At 41.3% G+C, this 19,306-nt stretch overlaps 1 protein-coding gene across 1 annotated transcript in view; it reads left to right on the top strand.

The window, feature by feature from the left end:
* Positions 1–19,306, top strand: part of LOC134078306 (titin-like) — a 143,195-nt gene that overhangs the window by 5,730 nt on the left and 118,159 nt on the right. The window contains 32 exon segments of the mRNA XM_062534132.1: positions 699–935; positions 1,038–1,133; positions 2,554–2,811; positions 3,116–3,181; positions 3,270–3,528; positions 3,615–3,690; positions 3,811–4,032; positions 4,131–4,273; positions 4,415–4,557; positions 4,647–4,874; positions 4,987–5,225; positions 5,510–5,730; positions 5,841–6,005; positions 6,117–6,285; positions 6,404–8,106; positions 8,211–8,492; positions 8,598–8,864; positions 8,959–9,231; positions 9,600–9,863; positions 9,959–10,219; positions 10,415–10,675; positions 10,767–11,030; positions 11,439–11,699; positions 11,971–12,231; positions 12,320–12,580; positions 12,662–12,803; positions 12,898–13,066; positions 13,153–13,384; positions 13,579–13,863; positions 14,039–14,149; positions 14,245–14,433; positions 16,824–16,862. Coding sequence (XP_062390116.1) covers positions 699–935; positions 1,038–1,133; positions 2,554–2,811; positions 3,116–3,181; positions 3,270–3,528; positions 3,615–3,690; positions 3,811–4,032; positions 4,131–4,273; positions 4,415–4,557; positions 4,647–4,874; positions 4,987–5,225; positions 5,510–5,730; positions 5,841–6,005; positions 6,117–6,285; positions 6,404–8,106; positions 8,211–8,492; positions 8,598–8,864; positions 8,959–9,231; positions 9,600–9,863; positions 9,959–10,219; positions 10,415–10,675; positions 10,767–11,030; positions 11,439–11,699; positions 11,971–12,231; positions 12,320–12,580; positions 12,662–12,803; positions 12,898–13,066; positions 13,153–13,384; positions 13,579–13,863; positions 14,039–14,149; positions 14,245–14,433; positions 16,824–16,862 — 8,047 coding nt within the window.

Here is a 19,306-nt window from a genome sequence, read left to right as displayed (position 1 = left end):
CAGAGGTTAATCCAGAGGTGCGTTTACATTCAGCAAACATAGGTGAACGTTTGCAAACAAGTTACTGTTTGCCTTGAGTTTTTTGCGAGTTTTAGTGTCTCAGGAGGTAATTCTTCCTGAACATTAAGTGCAGCTTGACGTGAGTTTGACGAAGACAACAATGCAATTACCGTTACTATGGAATGTTAACATCAAATGATTCTGAGAAAACTTGTTTGCCACAAACGCTCGCCAGTGTTTCCCGAATTTGAACTCACCTGAAAACACTGACATGAACATTGATGCAACTAGTTAGGCTGCTGAACAGGAGGACGTAGAGCAGCTTTGTCACCACGAGTGTCACTGAGTTTCCATCATCTCTGCATGGTTCACGTTGGTTATTACACTTCACACAATCTGCGTTAGCATGTTTGTCGTCTTCAGGAAAGCATGATTGAAGTGGTCTCACGTTAAGGAGAGAAGTTCACCGACATTTAAAACAAACAATTGAAACACTTCTGCCTTGCTGACACTGCTGGGGGTAGATGTTTATGTATTCAAATTGGTGTTTGAACATGTCACAACCATTTTGCTGCTGCAGTACTTACGCTGTTGTTAAATAGGCTGTTGTTCATCAATGTATGTTTGTTGTGTCTGATGCCATGGATTATATGCAATCTGTGTGCAAAAAATGACAGTTAACCGCTTGTTGTCTATAGGGTGAGGTTGGGAAAAAGGCAGCTGTGGCAACAGTACTAGCTGCTGTTGATCAAGCGCGTGTCCGAAAGCCCATGTACTCTGAGGGTGGCCTTACTGAAGAGGAAGCCATAGAACATGACTTAAATCAGCAAGCCATGCTCTTCTCAGAGCAACAAGTCAGAACCACAACAGAGGCTGTGCCAATGCCCACTGCTAGGCAAATGGGTTCCTCTGCACAGACAGTTCATGTCTCTCAGGTTAGAGGAAACAAATGAGAATTGCCAGCTTTTATGATTTCAGAAGTGTGTGTATCGTTTCCCCCTGGAGTTTACAACAAAACTGTGATTCTGTTGATTTAGATTCAGACCCAAGTGGATACTGGCCTTGATCCATCTCCAGTTCCACATTTCACAGTTTCAAAAGTTACTGTTCCTAAACCTGAACATAGTTATGAGGTAAGCGTAGGTAAAATCAGGCAAGCAGGAATGAATGGTTGTATAGTACACATCATATGGTATATGACATCTGTTACTTACATTAAAAGAAGGAAAAGAGTTTAAAAAAAGGAAAACATAACTTTTCAGATGAGAATGACCAAAATGGTGACTAGCCGACAGTATTCTGACAAGGCGTTGTCTGAGAATAGTTGCCAATTGCCAAGTGTGGCCAGTATAGTATTATCTTGCTTTGTCTTGTCTTAAAACTTCACCGTTTTTTCATATTAAACTATGTTATTCCCCTAATTAAGACGAGTTGATACATACCTCTCACATTTCAATGCGTGCACTCACTGGCTCTGGCGCGCGGCGCACAGTTACACGAGTAGTCACACGACCAAGTATGGTGAGACAAAATAAAACGTGGTGCATTTCTAAGCTAGTAAGAGGGATAACTGTATTGTGTGGCGCAGTAATATCCGAGTCTAAGTGCTCCCAGTATTATTCCGCCACACAATATAGTTATCCCTTTTACCTGCTTAGAAATGCACCACGTTTTATTTTGTCTCACCATACTTGGTCGTGTGACTACTCGTGTAACTGTATTTTAATAGGGAAAACATGGAGGTGTTTGGTCACTTCTAACTTCATCTCTGTTTGGATCGTAATGAATGCATTGGGCTAGCTAAGTGCTATCAAAATTGCGCCGCGCGCCAGAGCCAGTGAGTGCACGCATTGAAACGTGAGAGGTATGTATCAACTTGTCTTAATTAAGCGAATAACGTAGTTTGATATGAAAAAAACGGTGAAGTGTTCCTTTAATTTAATACCAGAGTGTGAACATTTTGAAAATGTTTGATGTATAGACATTTGTCTATAACAATTTGAAAATAATAGACCTATGATCAAAAATACTCCAAATCCCAAATGCAACACATATACCATATGAAATGCCATTGAGCATAAAAGTTGCTAGGTGCATTTGCAGTGGCTTCATAAGAGGCAGCAGGAGTGATCGGTACAAATGCCAGACTCCTGATTTAGTGTGAACAGATGCCATGTGATGATCTTATTATAGAACGTGGAGAACATTGCCAAGTGTAGGTTACTGCTTGCCTGACATACAACCTTTTCTTTCAAAGTGTTTTTTTGGGGGGAAATTAGTACAAATTCCCTATCTAATCTAGTTTGCAAATTAACCTATTGGTTTGGCATTAGAAACATTAGGGCCTACATACATAATATGAATAACCTTTATCAACTTTATTTATATCAACTTTATTTAGCTCTACAAAATATTTCTGTAGAACTAATATTTTAATCCAGAGGGCTTTTCAAATAGCTTAGCTTTAACGCAACTAACTCTCTAGGACAGCCGAGACTAATCAGTCTTCATGTTATTCTGTTATGGTAATGCTATTCTTCTTGGGTCGGTTAGGTTTCGATTGCAGGGTCTGCTATTGCCACTCTGCAGAAAGAGTTGTCCACTACCCCTGCTGCTCAAACAATCATCAGACATGTCCAACCACCATCTCATAGGATCATGGAGGCAAGACTGACTCCTGAGCCAATCTCATCTCCGTTTAAAGATGTTGGTGACAGATATCAGACCAGTTTTGAAACACAGTTACAAAGAGAGATAGGCACTTCACTGACAGGTGGCATGGATCAAAAGTACGGCGATTGGGACATTCAGGTTTGTCTTTGTCTGGATATGCCACCACTCTTGGTTTAACAGCGTCCTTAATTATCACTCATTCTTCCAGCCTAACGAGCTTACCAACGCTTTACATCCAGGATATCTGTCTGCCTGCCTTCTCCTCCCTCTGACCATCTTGTGTTCTTGTGAATCTTATTGATCCCCTGCATACTCTTTCAGAAGCTCCATCTTAACAACTATCATCACCTCTTTCTCCATCCCACTGAATTGCTAGTAGATAACTTAAATGCTCCACTGGCACATTTTGGCCGAGTAATACAAATTGTATTTCTTTTAACAGGTTGTTGAGATGGCAATGGTTCCCTCAGAAGTGAAAGAGGCTACTGTTCCTCCTACACTTGTGGCTGTAAGTACACTCCATGTGCAAACCATTGAAACTTCTGGTATAAAGAATGGGCTTCAAATATGACAAATATTCTATGTTTCATTTGTAGGGATTGAAAAATATGACAGTTACTGAGGGAGAATCTGTGACATTGGAGTGCCAGATCTCTGGCCACCCGGCCCCAGGCATTATGTGGTTCAGGGAGGATTACAGAATTGAGAGCTCCATTGATTTCCAAATTACATATGAGGGTGGATATGCACGTCTGGTGATCCGCGAGGCCTTTGCTGAGGACAGCGGCCGCTTCACTTGCACTGCAACCAATGAAGCTGGAACAATCAGCACATCTTGCTACCTGCTTGTGAAAGGTAAAATTGCAGAATTTAGTTAGTAATTGCAAGTTTAGTCTATATGTAACATATCCAAAAAAACTAAAACCGAGCTTATCTTTTAGTGTCTGAGGAGATCGAGAGCAGAGAGGAATTAACTACTGTTTCTGAGGAAATTGAAACTGCCCATGAAGAGGCACAGTAAGTGGATTTTGCCTCACTCTCTCTTTTTCATCCAAGTTCATATTTATTCCTTGCCTCATCTCATGATTGGAGAGTATTGAAAGACAAAAGTATGAAAAGTGATTTAAATGTTTTCAGGATTACTGTTACTGAAGCAAAAGAAGAGACTATGTCCGTGACTAGCGGCTATTCTGAGACTGTCGAAGCTGCAGCTGCTGCAGCCCCATTCTTTATCAAGAAACCCACCGTCCAGAAGCTTGTGGAGGGTGGAAGTGTTGTCTTCGAGTGTCAGATCGGAGGCAGCCCCAAACCTCACATTTACTGGAAGAAGAGTGGAGTGCCCCTTACTACAGGATACAGGTGCTTATCAGAGACATTTTCATATGTTTGTGTAATTGATGTCAATGATATGTTATATTGTTGCTTTGATACATTACCATTCACTTTTGGGACTACAGGTACAGAGTGGCCTACAATAAGGAGACTGGAAGCTGCAAGCTGGAGATCTCCATGACTTTTGCAGATGATGCCGGAGAGTACTCCATCATTGCCAAAAATCAGCTTGGTGAGGCATCTGCCTCAGCTCAGCTTCTCTCTGAAGGTTAGTATGATCCAAAGATGCAACCAGGCCATTATATACTGTATATAAGTAAGAAGGATGTAACAGTAAAATAAGTAATCCATAGATAGCTGCTTTACGTAATCCTCTCGTTAAAAAATTACACTATCTTTATCTTTACAGAGGAATATGAAGTATACATGAAGAAATATGAAACGACAGTGACCACGACCATGGTGCAGGAACCCAGAGTTGGTGATATTCCTCCTGTGGTTGTCAGTGAATATGAGAAGAGAACACAGACAATGACCTTTGTTACTGGACAGGTAAGACATACTACAGTACAGGAAGATATGTGAAAGTGTGCATTTTTATTTTTGTGTATTAATGTTGTATATGATGTTTCTGTTTTAAGGAATTCCAAATATCTGCCTTTGAGCAAAGAATAATCCAAGAGGTTGAACTTCGCATTTTGAGGATTACCTATCAAATGCTTGTCACCGAAGATAGAGAAGAGATGGTTATGATTGCAGAAGATCAGGCCACACAACCAATCTTTGACACACCCGTGAAAAGCTACAGAATCATGGAAGGAATGGGAGTCACCTTCCACTGCAAAATGGCTGGCACTCCCCTACCCAAGGTCCAACCAGCAAACCAAACTTTAATGGCAACATTAATTTGCAACAAATACATGTCTGACCAGGATTTAATATTTCATAGGGTTTCTAACATGTAATTCTTTATTGTCATAGATTGCTTGGTTCAAAGATGGCAACCGCATCAGGCATGGAGGCCGTTACCAGATGGAGTTTCTCCAGGATGGAAGAGCCAGTCTGCGTCTGCCCGTGGTGCTGCCAGAGGATGAGGGCGTCTACACTGCTTATTCGTGCAACATGAAGGGCACAGCTGTGAGCTCTGGAAAGCTTTACATTGAGTCTGCCGCTGCTGCTCAACCACAGTACCCACAGACAGAGGCTATGAAGAGAATCCGGTAAGCCGCTTATACTGAGATGACAAATATTGTAATTTAGACCAGATATTATGAATAATATATTGGTGTACCCTGTGTGTCTACCATCTACTTCAGAGTTAGATAAGGATACGTACAGTATACTCTTCTTTTCTCTGTGTGTGCAATGAGGAGCTATAAGCTAACCAGTGTGAGACAAGGTTATAGCACGTATAGAAAAGAGAAGGATATGTATCCTCTTATCTAATTCCTAATTCTTTAAAGGTTACTTAGATTCAGTCAAACAATTATTTTTGGTTTTGTAGATCTACCTCTCCTCGCTCCACAAGCCACTCCCCTGGTCGTTCTCCTGGACGTTCCCCAGCCCGTAGGCTTGATGAGACTGATGAGAGCCAACTTGAGAGGCTGTACAAACCTGTTTTTGTCCAGAAGCCTTCCTCCTTCAAGTGCTCTGAAGGACAGACAGCAAGATTTGACCTGAAAGTTGTTGGCAGACCCATGCCAGATACATTCTGGTTCCACAATGGTGAGTGAGAAATTGTAATTAAACATGATTAATAGGTGTGCTTTAATGAGGGAATTATTTCACACAATTTCACAATTGTGTTCTTAATCACTTTTTATTTCCTGACACAGGACAACAAATGATCAGTGACTACACCCACAAAATTGTTGTCAAGGAAGATGGAACTCAGTCCTTGATTGTAGTCCCAGCCATGCCAGCCGACTCTGGTGAATGGACAGTTGTTGCTCAGAACAGAGCTGGAAAGACGTCCGTCTCCATGACACTGACAGTTGATGGTAGGTTTTGTCTAAGTTCACATTTTTACATTGCTATGCACTATGATAACCAGGTGGTTGAGATGTTATTTTGATCCTCACCCCTTTGCTTGACATGTTTGTCTTTCATAGCCAAGGAACACTTGATCAGGCCTCAATTTATGGAGAAGCTGAAGAACATCACTGTCAAGGAGGGCACTTTGGTTGAGCTTGCTGTCAAAGCCATTGGAAACCCTCTCCCTGATATTGTCTGGTTGAAAAATAGTGACATTATTTCTCCTCACAAGCATCCTAATATTAAGTGAGTGCTACATTTGAGTATTTTTGACATCATAAAACTGTCAATTGATGTTTGATACAAGAAGCTGAAATGTGAAAAGCTCAAATGTTGAAAGTAATATCGAAACTATTCTTTTTAGGATTGATGGCAGCAAAGGAGAGTCTCGATTCCAAATTCCATCAGGAGCAGGTGCGGATACTGCCTGGTATACTGCTACAGCCATTAACAGAGCTGGAAGAGATACCACTCGCTGCAGGATCAATGTTGAGGTCGAGTTCACTGAGCCTCCTCCAGAAACTAGAAGGCTTGTTATTCCTAAGGGGACCTACAAGGCCAAGGAGATTGCTGCCCCGGAATTGGAGCCACTGCATCTTCGCTATGGCCAAGAGCAATGGGAGGATGGTGACCTTTACGACAAGGAGAAACAGCAGAAGCCCCATTTCAAGAAGAAGCTGACATCAGTCAGACTGAAGCGCTTTGGACCTGTGCACTTTGAGTGCAGACTGACCCCTATTGGCGACCCCACCATGATGGTGGAGTGGCTACATGACGGTAAACCCCTGGCTGCTGCCAACAGGCTGCGCATGGTGAATGAATTTGGCTATTGCAGTCTTGACTATGAAGCTGCCTATCCCAGGGACAGTGGTGTGATCACTTGCAGGGCCACCAACAAGTATGGAGTTGACCAGACCTCAGCAACACTAATTGTGAAGGACGAGAAGGGCCTTGTTGAGGAAACCCAGCTGCCGGAAGGCAGGAGGGGAATGAGGATGGATGAGATGGAGCGCATTGCCCATGAGGGAGCACTTGCAGGGGTCTCTGGTGATGACTATTCTGAGAAGACAAAGCCAGAGATCGTGCTTCTCCCTGAGCCAGCAAGAGTCCTCGAGGGTGAGACTGCCAGGTTCCGTTGCAGGGTAACCGGTTATCCCACTCCAAAGGTGAACTGGTACATCAATGGTCAGCTCATTCGCAAGAGCAAGAGATTCAGACTTCGTTATGATGGTATTTACTACCTTGAGATAGTAGACATCAAGTCTTACGATTCAGGAGAGGTAAAAGTTGTGGCAGAAAACCCTGAGGGTATATCTGAGCATGTTGTGAAGCTGGAGATCGAACAAAAGGAAGACTTCAGAACGATCTTGCGACGTGCCCCTGAAGTTAAGGCACCAGCACCCACCCTTCCCTCTGCTGAGCATGGTAGAGTATCCTTTGAAGTTGTCAAAGTTGATAAACCAGTTGAGGGATCCAAGCAAAAAGAGGTTGTCAAACTTAGGAAGGTTGAGAGAGTTCTGCATGAGAAATCAACAGAGGAGACAGAGGAGCTGAGAAGCAAGTTCAAGCGCAGGACACAAGAAGGCTACTTTGAAGCCATTACTGCAGTCGAGCTGAAGGCGCGCAAGAAGGATGAATCATATGAGGGTATGCTGAAGAAGAGGAAAGAGGAGCTTCTTCACCGGACCAAACAATTATCTGAGGCTGAGAAGAAGAAGCTAGAAGAAGGTGCAGTCAAAGTTCCCACAATCAAACCGGAAAAGTTGGCCCTGTCACCCAGTATGGAAGCTCCTAAGATCCAGGAGCGCATTCAAAGCCAGACAGTGGCTCAGGCTGAGGAAGTGCGTTTCCGCATAAGAGTTGTCGGAAGGCCTGATCCAGAATGCCAGTGGTTCAAAAATGGTGTCTTGCTGGAGAAATCTGACAGAATTAACTGGTACTGGCCCGAAGACCATGTCTGTGAGCTGGTGATCAAAGATGTCACTGCAGAAGACTCTGCTAGCATCATGGTCAAAGCTATGAATATCGCTGGAGAGGCCTCAAGTCATGCATTCCTTTTGGTCCAAGGTAATGTGCATTTGTTACCTTTTCAGTAAATATACTTTATAGTTGCAGTTCATTCAAAGGTATATGAAATGCTGATTTTTTATTTTATTTCTGTCTACTTTTAGCAAAGCAAGTTGTCTCCTTCTCGCAAAAACTGGAAGATGCCTATGCCAAAGAGAAGGACACGGTTGTGACCTTTGAATGTGAAACAAATGAGCCTTTTGTTAAAGTCAAATGGCTGAAGAACAATGCTGAGATTTTCGCTGGTGACAAATACAGGACGCACTCTGACAGAAACGTTCATTTTCTGTCTGTTCTGATGATCACCATGAAAGATGACGACGAATATTCCTGTGTTGTGATCGAGGATGACCAAGTGAGAACTACTGCCAGACTCCATGTAGAAGGTCAGTGTCATGATTCAATTCATGTATTGTATGTCATATTGCAAAGTTGAATATTAATGTCAAGCACTGGCGGTTTATAAAGGTTATGTAAATTCCATGTTTCAGGTGCCCCACTTGAACTTCTGAAGAAACTGGAGAGTGTTGAAGTCCCTGAAACATATTCTGGAGAGTTTGAGGTTGAATTGTCCCGTGAAGATACTGAGGGAACCTGGTACTTTGAAAATAAGGAGATTACTCCCAGCATGAAATATGTTGTGTCCTCTCGCCGTGGACGTCACAGTTTGTCTGTGAAAGATGTCAAGAAGGAAGATCAGGGCAAATACTCTTTCAAAACTGGAGATTTGAGCACAAGTGCCTCCCTGAAGATGAAATGTTAGTAACCACAATTTGAATATGATACCAATGATATGTTTTAATTCACTTTTGTAATACACTCATTAATTATGGTATTTTTGCTTTGTTCTAGTGCGTCCTGTTACACTGATGCAGGGCCTCACTGACCTGACTGTCTGTGAGGGTGATATTGCTCAGTTTGAGGTGCGCTTCTCACAGGAGAATGTTGAGGGAACATGGATGAAAAATGGACAACCTCTCTCTGCCTCCGACAAAATTCACATTGTCATTGACAAACTCATTCACAAGCTGCTTATTGAGGACACAAACAAAGATGATGCTGGAGCGTATTCATTTGTCGTTCCACTCCAGGATATTTCTACATCAGCAAAACTTCACATTCAAAGTAAGTTCATGGGTTCAATCCTTCATGGGTTACTTGTAATAATTAAACTATGCGGCCTCTAATATGTAGGACATGCAACACATCAGGCCCACTTCTTGCAAATGAAGTGAAGCTAAGTTTATCTCAAGGCAAAATCATTTTACTGATTTAGTATGCTCACAATTTGTTAACTACTTAACCCATTTATGATTGATTGCACCTTATGCTGTATCAAAAAATGTGTGAATATCTGTATCACAGCTTATACTTTGTGCATGATTGATGCAGGGCTGAATCGGTGTTTACAGTGTGCAGAGCCCTGTCTATCCTTTTACCTATTTAAGTTGATTGCTTTAAATGTTAACATTATTTATTTATTTATATTACAGCCATTGGCATTGTGACCCCACTCAAGGATGTTACTGTAGTTGAGGGTACAAAAGCCGTCCTGGAGACCAAGATCTCTGCTGCCGACATCACCTCAGTGAAATGGTTCCAAAGTGACAAGCGTATGGTAGCAAGTGACAGAGTCCACATGGTGGCTAAGGGAACCAAACAACGTCTGGTGTTTAGCAGGACATATGCATCTGATGAGGGACTCTATAAGCTGTTTGTTGGCAAAGCTGATACAAGCTGCAATCTTACTGTTGAAAGTATGTACCTGTGTTTATTTTACACTCTTTACTCCACAAACTCAACCAACGTTTGGCTTAACAATAATTCAATGTATAACTTTGTTACTTTGTAGAAATTTCCATTGTGAAGCATATGGAGGAACGTGTTTGCACGGAGACCCAGAATGTGACTTTTGAGGTGGAGTTGTCTCACCCTGGTATTGATGCCCTCTGGACTCTGAAGAAAAATCCACTCAAAGCTGGTGCCAAATACAAGATGGAGGCCAAAGGCAAACGTTACAGCCTTACAATCATTAATACCATGAAAGACGAGGAAGGGGAATATACCTTTGCAGCTGGTGAAAAGACATCCAGTGCAAAGCTTATTGTTTCAGGTATGTTGGGTTAACACATTGAATCAAAGCTGATTTGACTGTTCAACCGACTGAAAATGAGTTCTGAATTGTTTTGGTTTAGTGCTTCTCATTGAATTTCTTTTATGGTTAATTACTTGTATTATTATTGGATTGCCGTAGATTTGTTTCAGGTCATGCTGGACTAATGTTCCATGCACTACTGTGATTATACAGGTGGTGCTATCAGCAGACCCCTTCATGACCAGACTGTGGCAGAATCTCAGGGTGCCGAGTTTGAGTGTGAAGTCGCCAATGCCAGCGCTAAGGGCAAATGGCTGAAGGACGGTCAACCTGTTGACTTCAGTGATAATATATACCACGAAGACAAGGCTGCTGTTAGGCGCCTTGTGATAGTCATCACCAGGCCACAGGACATTGGTGAATACACCTACCAGGTGGCCAACTCTAAGACATCTGCACATCTCAAAATTGAAGGTACTTGTAGACTTTCAGCCATCATCAATGTGAGTTTGGCATTTTTGTTGTTGTTTTGGCGCTGGTCCTAACGCTTAATATTTTTCAACAGCTGTGAAAGTCAAGAAGACTATGAAGAATGTGAATGTTGTTGAAACACAGGAAGCAGAGTTTAACCTTGAACTCACCCACGAAAATGTGAGAGGTTCTCAGTGGACCAAGAATGGCGTGGAAATTATTCCAAGCGACAAATATGAAATCACAATTGATGGCATGATGCACTCCCTGAAGATCAAGAACTGCACCCTTCAAGATGAATCGGTTTATGCATTCAAACTGGGAAAACTCACTGCTAATGCCAGGCTGAATGTTGATAGTAAGTAGAATAGTAGCATTACAGTAGATTCGAGATTCAAGAAATGTATTTGTCACTTGTGTAATTGTACAGGTACAAAAGCAGTGAAATGGAGATTGCAGCACCACTCTTAACTGTGCAAGATAAAGACAAATAATGATAAAAAATAAATAAATACTATAATATAAGCTATACAAGTAGAAAATACTATGGGCATAGCCCATAAGACCTAGGAGAAGAAGTTATTTTTTTAAACCTCACAGTTCTGGCCTTGAAAGAACAGAGGCACTTTCCAGATGACATCCTTTGAAACAGAGTGTGGCTAGGGTGGTGAATGTCATTTATGATTCTATTTGCTATAGACCAGCAATGCTTAGTATACATTCTCTTGCAGTTTTGTATAACCTGCTTATTGTTTTTTCATTTTAGCAATCAAATTTGTAAAGAAGCCCAAGGATGCAACCTCTCTCTTGGGTGGCACTGCCTCCTTTGAGGTGAGTCTGTCCCATGACGACATCCCTGTCAAATGGATGTTCAACAACACTGAAATCAAGCCCAGCGCAGACTACCAGATTATGTCTGAAAGGAAATCCCACAAATTGGTCGTGCAGAATGTGACTTTAAACAAAGCTGGAGAGTATTCAGCTGTTGCTGGAAAATTGCAGTGTGGTGCAAACCTACATGTTGAAGGTAAGTGTTTAAAAGAAATAATAATATATGCAGTAATTTCCTGTGTATTAGCCACATTGTGTATAAGATGCGGGACAGTGTTTTATGCAAGTTAAAAGAAACAAAACCGTGTTAATACCATATTTACTGCCCCCGTATATTAACCCATACCTGAAGATATTTTTCAAAATCAATGTATAAGCAACGGCTAATAGTTGGTAAAGTACAGTATATGGGCAACCATTGTTTTCACACCAATGGTCAGATTATTAAGCATTTACCTTTCCTCCAGCTTTGAGAGTGACCAAGCCTCTGAAGAATCTGGATGTTCCCGAGACTCATGTGGCAACCTTTGAGTGTGAAGTGTCACACTTCAATGTCCCATCCACTTGGCTGAAGAATGGTGTGGAGATCGAGATGAGTGAGAAGTTCAGGATTGTGGTGCAGGGAAAGCTCCACCAGCTCAAGATCATGAACACCAGCAGAGATGATGCAGCAGAGTACACCTTTGTCTGTGGAAATGACAGAGTCTCTGCAACACTGACAGTTAACCGTAAGTCATCCATTGGATTTTTTAAATTATGAATCATAGATAAGATTTTAGACAAAAATTGACATCCCTTTCTTCCTTTCCCTCCCAGCCATTCTTATCACTTCCATGCTTCAAGACCTCAATGCCCAGGAGAAGGATACTATTACATTCGAGGTCAATGTCAATCATGAAGACATCTCTTACAAATGGTATAAGAATGGTGTGGAAATTCGGTCCACAGATAGGTGCCAGACCCGAAGCAAGCAACTCAATCACACACTCACCATACGCAATGTGCACTTTGGTGACACTGCAGAGTATAAGTTTCATGCTGGATCTGCTGAAACAACAGCAAAACTCTATGTTGAAGGTAACATAACATCTAAAGCAATATTTTAGACTATCTTGCACCTGGTTTGCATTTTGTAATGTCATGTTTTCTATGCCACAGCTCGCGTGATTGAGTTCACAAAGCACATCAAAGATATTAAGATTACTGAAAAGAAGAGGGCTACCTTTGAATGTGAAGTGTCTGAGCCGAATATCCATGTCATTTGGATGAAAGATGGACAGGAACTTGAAATGTCTGAAAGGTATTTCACACCATATCTAGTCCTGGGGAAAAAAATACTTTTGTTGTTTAGTAATAGTAGTCCTCTTTAATTGTTATTATTATCTCTTGTGTAGGTGCAGAGCTTCCTCTGACAATGTCCAGCACTCCCTGACAATTCAGTCAGTGCGTATGTCTGATGCTGGAGAGTACTCTGTGGTTGCTGGCGCAAACATGTCAAAGGGTCGCCTCACTGTGGAGGGCCGCGATGTTGTTATTAAGGAACCTGCTGAGACAGACATCACAGTAATAATCACTTCAGTACAAACTAAAGTTTTTTAAAAAAAGTTCTTTTCATTTGCACTGTTCTAACATATGACCATTTGTTTTAGGTTGTTGAGAAGCACAGAGCCACATTTGAGTTTGAAGTCAGTGAGGATGACATTGAGGGACGCTGGCTGAGGAATGGAACTGAGATCGATTTCTTCTCAGAGAAACGGTTAAACTATGTGACGATTAAGAAGACCCACCGTATGACAATCACTGAGACCTACAAAACTGATGCTGGGGAGTACACCTTTATTGCTGGCAAGAACAGGAGTGTGGTCACGCTTCATGTCAGGCGTAAGTATTATGAAAATTGAGCTTCAGCATTTTCAGAGTTAATTGGTCAGGTATCAGCATGATCCCTGGCATTTCAGAGTTACTGAAAATCATTATATTTTCTGAAAGGTCAGAATTTCTACACCATTGGCTGTTACCAGTTTGTTTGCTGATATTCTTTGCTGATTCGTTTCCTCTAATATCCTCTTATTTAGTCGCAGAGTTTCCCCGAGTTGTTAGGCAGATGCTCCCACTGAAGGTGGTGTCTGGCAGAATGGCACGCTTCTCGGTTGAAGTCAAAGGCACCCCAGAGCCCCAGGTGACCTGGTTTAAGAACAATCAGCAAATGTATCATGGGGCTGAATGCAGCATCATTAAAGATGGTGGGGAGCACACACTGATGCTTAGTCAGGCCTTCCCAGAGGACGCAGGTGTCTATAGCATTGTGGCAAAGAATGACGCTGGAGAGGCCACAAGCTCTGCTCCTCTCGATGTTGAGGGTAAGATTTAAAATGGTTTCACTGTCTCTGTCTGCAGTATAAATAAGCAGTTTAGTCATACCAGTTTTATAGCAAAACAGATTAAAAAAGAATGCATCCAGAATTTAAAATAATTGTATAGAGATATATTATTGTGTGCAATGTTAAAATCAATTATCTCGTCATTTATTTTCAGTGCCAGAGGTGATTACACCTATTTCACCTCCCCAACTTGTTTTCCCAATTTCCGACATGACTGTTGATGAGGGAGATTGTGCGAAATTCAAGTGCAATTTCACTGGAGATGGTAAGACCTTTGCATTTTATTAAATTATTACAATTATTACATGGCAGTCAGATAAAGTTTACTGATCTGACCTCTCTCCTCTTTCATATCCGTAGACTTGATTATCACCTGGCAGTGCAAAGGTCAGGAGATTCAGAAGTCAGCCTCCTTCAAAATGACTCAGTATGATGATTATATCCAGCTGGAAATTTCCAGGGTTTTCCCGGAGGATGAGGGAGAGTACACATGTGTTGCCCACAACTCTGCAGGAACAGCCTCATGTTCCGCCACGTTAACTGTTCAGGGTGAGTTCCTGGTATTATACATTTATTTTATTACTTCGGTATCTACATAATGTTCCTCTATTTGCATCTGTAAAATATACAGATCATTCTTTGTTTGTATTCACTTTTACAAGTGTGTAGGTACTGACTTGCACCCAAACCATGGAAGAATGTGCATGATATCTTGCACCTGAATAAAAGAAAGCAAAAAAAGTAATGCATCTCACTCCACTGTTTGGACATGATCAAAATTGTTGTTTTCCCATGGGAAACTTCCTTACTTGGCAAAAATAAAAAATAAAACCTCAAGTGCTGCATGTCTCACCAAGTCTATCCAAATAGCACATTGATCGTTAAAAAATTGGTGACTTTCATTGAGCCCACCTCAAGCTGCTTGATGCCTTTTGGATTCCACCCTGGTGTATCTTGGTTGCCAAATCCAGATGTTTGCTTCTAAAGTCAACAAAAGACTGCTGTCTTTCATTTCGATGAGAAGACAAACACTGCCAGACTAATCATAGTCGGTGCTTTTTCTAAGCATGCTAGACAATAAATGCATATCAACATTGCTGGACAGGCCATTGACACAGCTACTCTTGCGCTAAACTGGATAGTGTTAAACTGGATTGTGATCAGATTAACGCATCTTCATCTGGACGTCTCTTTTGAATCTTCACATTTCTGGGACATCTTCTTTTTGTTTATGGTTTCTTATTAACAGTGTTTGGATGTTTTGGATGTTATTTCAGACATTTTGGAATTTATTTTGACATTGCATTGATATTGCAACATTGCAATTGAGTCTGTTTGCTTAATAACTCATTTGATGCTGTGAAATAATCTTTCAACATCAAAAGCACCAACCAGATTTGGTGCCACAGTGCATCTTCCATCTTCATCCATGACCTCCTTTTCATCAAAGCCCTCCCATCATTAACTCTCAAATGATTTTTATGAAGTGCCTAATTTCATTTTTTTCACCGCTTAGATGTCAAAGCTCTAGATAGGCAAACTATGTTGAGCACCGGAAGCTCTCTTGTGGAGAGTGCGGAGAAGGTTCCTGGAAGCCCAAGCTTGACTCTGAAAATGAGTGATATCAGAGTGAGCGCTGGTGACCTCGCTCAGTTCAGCTGTTCCTTTGATGGACAGCCATTCACTGATATTATGTGGGATCATAATGGACACACAGTTACAGTCACAGAGAGGGTGAACTGTGGCCAAAATGGAGATTTGCTGTCTCTTACCATTCACAATGTCCAACTGACTGATGAGGGGAGCTATCGGTGCTCTGTAAAAAATAATAATGGTGAAAACAGAACTTCTGCACAGCTCAGAGTGGAAGGTGGATATTTTCATATTTTCCCTTTGTGGTCCATTCCATTCCATCCTGCTTCCTGCTGGTGCTATTTAAACATTTAATATTTTCCTTGAAGCTATAACCTATTGTAATATTTTTAATGTAATAACCAATTTAATAAATATAGGATCATCCATGACAAGCCTGGCTTAACATCATTGCCCCATCACACTAACTCCTTGTTTAGTGCTAAAATACCCTCTCATTGGTGGATTTAATACCTAATAAATTTCCCTAACTTTATTCTCACCCAGCTAAAGAAGCAAACCCCAATGCAGAAACGCCTGTTCCTTGTGATTCTCAAAGTAAGGCACCTAAAAGTGACAGAGAGTCTACTATACAGACCTCTGAGCAAGAAAAACAGGAGACCTTAAAGAATCTTGGACCTCTTCCACTCTCCCAAAGAATGCAGTGGCATATAAACAACCATTATTTCCCTGACGTTGTTCCCTATGAAGAAAGGGGTATATATGGTGCCATTCTACCAGAGCTCCTTCTGAAACTTGCCCCCGAAACTCTTGCCAGACAGACAGATGACGTGGTGTCACCATTTTATGTTGTAAAAGCAGCACCCTCTCCATTTGTTCTTTGGCTCCATGATTTGTTAATTCTTGATGAGCCTTTGTCCTTTTCAATGAGACATGATGGCCCCATCTGCTGCTTAAATGTAAAGAATGGGGGCATTGGTCAATGGGGGACCTGCACTTGCAAAATTATCAATGCAGCAGGAGACTGCGCGTGCAGCATTCCCCTCAAACTGAAGACAGGTTGGCAATTGCATGCTTTAGTCCTTACCAGTAAATTTCTGAACTTGGACACTCATTAGTTTTCTTCACCATTCACATCTTTGGTAGTGACATATCTTGGATGGATATAAACCCACACAAAACACAGGCTGTAAGCAGTTCACATAGGAATACTTGGTTGAATAGCTGGTCCCTTTGGAATAATGTATTTCCTATTTTAAATAAAACTCAGTTGTTCACACTGAAATGACAAGGTAGCATTAATGGCTAACATGTCGTCTCTAAAACTTGTTTTATTGTCTTTACAGCAGTTCAAGTGGAAGAGGGTGGCGAAGGAGAAGGAAGAGGTAATTGCATAGTTGATACATAAATGTTTTTTGCAAACATAATTGTCTGCATTTGTATTATGTGCTGTATTTTTCAGAATGATTCCAGTGACTGCAGTGCTAAATATTTGTTATTAAGGGCTCACATTTACAAGGATGAACTCAGTTGACATGTTTGCATTCATAGTTACTTACTGTATAACTATCATTATTATAAGTTATGATTAATTATAAATCAAGGACAGTGTAATACATATCAAGTAATTTTGTCAGCTATTTCATTTTGGACATATATTTTATGCTTCTTTTAAGAAGTAGATATTCTTCACATATGCATGTTAGCTGGAATGTAACATGACTACATGACAGAAATGTATATCAAAATGGATTGTCAACGGATAATTTTGTGAATAATGTATGTTAAAAGAATTATTTTTTGCTCAGCCTTTTCTAGCTTGGCTGTTTCAACAGAAGAGGAAAAACACGACCACATAAGCATGAAAGAGAAACACACAACATTTGAACTTGAGTCAGAGTCAAAAAGCTATGTTAGCACTCTTTCCCAACAAATAGAGAAACCAGTATTTGTAACCAAACTCTCACCTGCAATTGTTTCTGTTGGGGACACTGCCAAGTTTACTGTCATTGCATCTGGATTCCCAAAACCAGATGTTCAGTGGCAGCACAATGGCCAAGTCATTGTTTCTTCATCAGTTTACAAGTTTATTCAAGAGAGAGATGAGTACACATTAATAATAACCAAGGTGCAGGAAGAAACCGAAGGAGAGTACTCATGTACCATGCGCAATGAATATGGCGAGTCAAAATGTTCAACTTATTTGCATGTTAAAGTAAAAGATACAAGGCAGTTAGAGAAACCCAAAGGACAACCCCCCACTTTTACAAAAGAAATTGACTCAGTGCAGTGCACAGTTGGAGGCCAGGCACATTTTCAGTACACAGTAACAGGAACGCCGCTGCCTGAAATTCAGTGGTCGAGAGGTGGATATCAAATTCATCCCAGCAAGTACTGTGTAATAATGAACAATCTAGATGGCTCTGGTTTTATGATGATGACAAACCTTCAGCAGGAAGATAGTGGTCTTTACACTTGCAAGGCATTCAACTTATTTGGAGAGGCTTCATGCAGTGCTGAACTTATCATCTTCCAGGAAACTGTTGCTGTACCATGGCACCAAGAACAGATCGTTACTCAAAAACAAAAAAGTTACAAAGTTTCAGTGAGTGAACAAACAACTGAGTCTCGCCTGTATATGGTTAACATACCCGGTGAGGTCAGAGAAAACCAGCAGGCAAGACGTCAGATGATCTACACCATTGGAACTGAGGATACACAGGTTGTTGCCAGTGAGCAAGTAGACACCTTAAGAGAGGTAGATTTTTCTGCTGCCACCGTTCATAAGGAACAAGTGACCCATCAGGCTGCAGTCTTGCAGTCTCATGAGGTGCAAGAGAGAGTGACAATGGGTGTGACCATACCACAACCAGCTATAGCCATCCCTGCTAAGCAGCTGCACACTGCTTCCCTCACTTCTTCTGTTGAGGAAAACCTAGGTTTCATAGAACAACACTCAGAACGAATCAAAAGCCCAGAGGTTACTGAGTTAGAGTATGAGAGGGAACTGCCTTCTAAGTTGATGTCTGCCACCTCTGAGAACATAACTGGATTCTCAATGGTAAGAGCTGAATCTTTTGCAGATAGCAAAGAGGAGCAAACAGAAACAACAAAAGAACCAAAATACCCTGTCAGTGGCTGTCAGGTAGAAACCAGATTTCCTTTATCGAGAGAACAAACTCAGATTATCTCTCCACCTGAAGAAGAGAAAGGTTTTACAATTACCGAAGGGGTCAAATTGTCATATTCTGCTACTTCCTCAGAGAACTGGCCAGTCCCAGAAGGCCATACATCTGACCTGACTGCTTCAGAAACCACTCAAGGCATAGTTGGAAAGGAGTTAAAAAAGCCAACACTTGCAGGACTCAGTGAGTTGAAGCATGTGTTGTCTAAAGAGGAGGGATTTGAGATACATAGGCCAAAAGAGGAGACAGCTGGTCTTTTTAAAGATAGATTATTCCTGTCGGCTTTAACTGCAGAAGAGAAGCTAGAACTCAAAGCTGATCCTGTTGGTAAAATACAAGGATTAGAAAGTGCAGAATTTGTTACCACACAGAGGGAAAAAGAGCAGATTTTACACTTGCAGGTGATTAGTGATCAAGAAGTTCTACCTTCAGAAGATAGGTTTACCTGTGAGAAACCAGCCCAAGAGCAGGCAGATATCAGGAAGAGTCCTTCACTGCGCCACTCAGCTTGTACAGATGAACAGAAAACTGTCATTTGTGAGGACTCGGCAGAGTTTTCATCTGAAAGGACCGCATTGACTCTGCAGCCTAAGAAAGAGCCCACTGGGACTTTACATCTTCAGTCTATTCAAGCAGAATGCCCA

The sequence above is a fragment of the Sardina pilchardus genome, chromosome 4, assembly GCF_963854185.1.
Source record: "Sardina pilchardus chromosome 4, fSarPil1.1, whole genome shotgun sequence".
Lineage (NCBI taxonomy): Eukaryota > Metazoa > Chordata > Actinopteri > Clupeiformes > Clupeidae > Sardina > Sardina pilchardus.
Note: the sequence above shows the minus strand (reverse complement) of the source record. Positions and strands in the feature narration are given on the sequence as shown.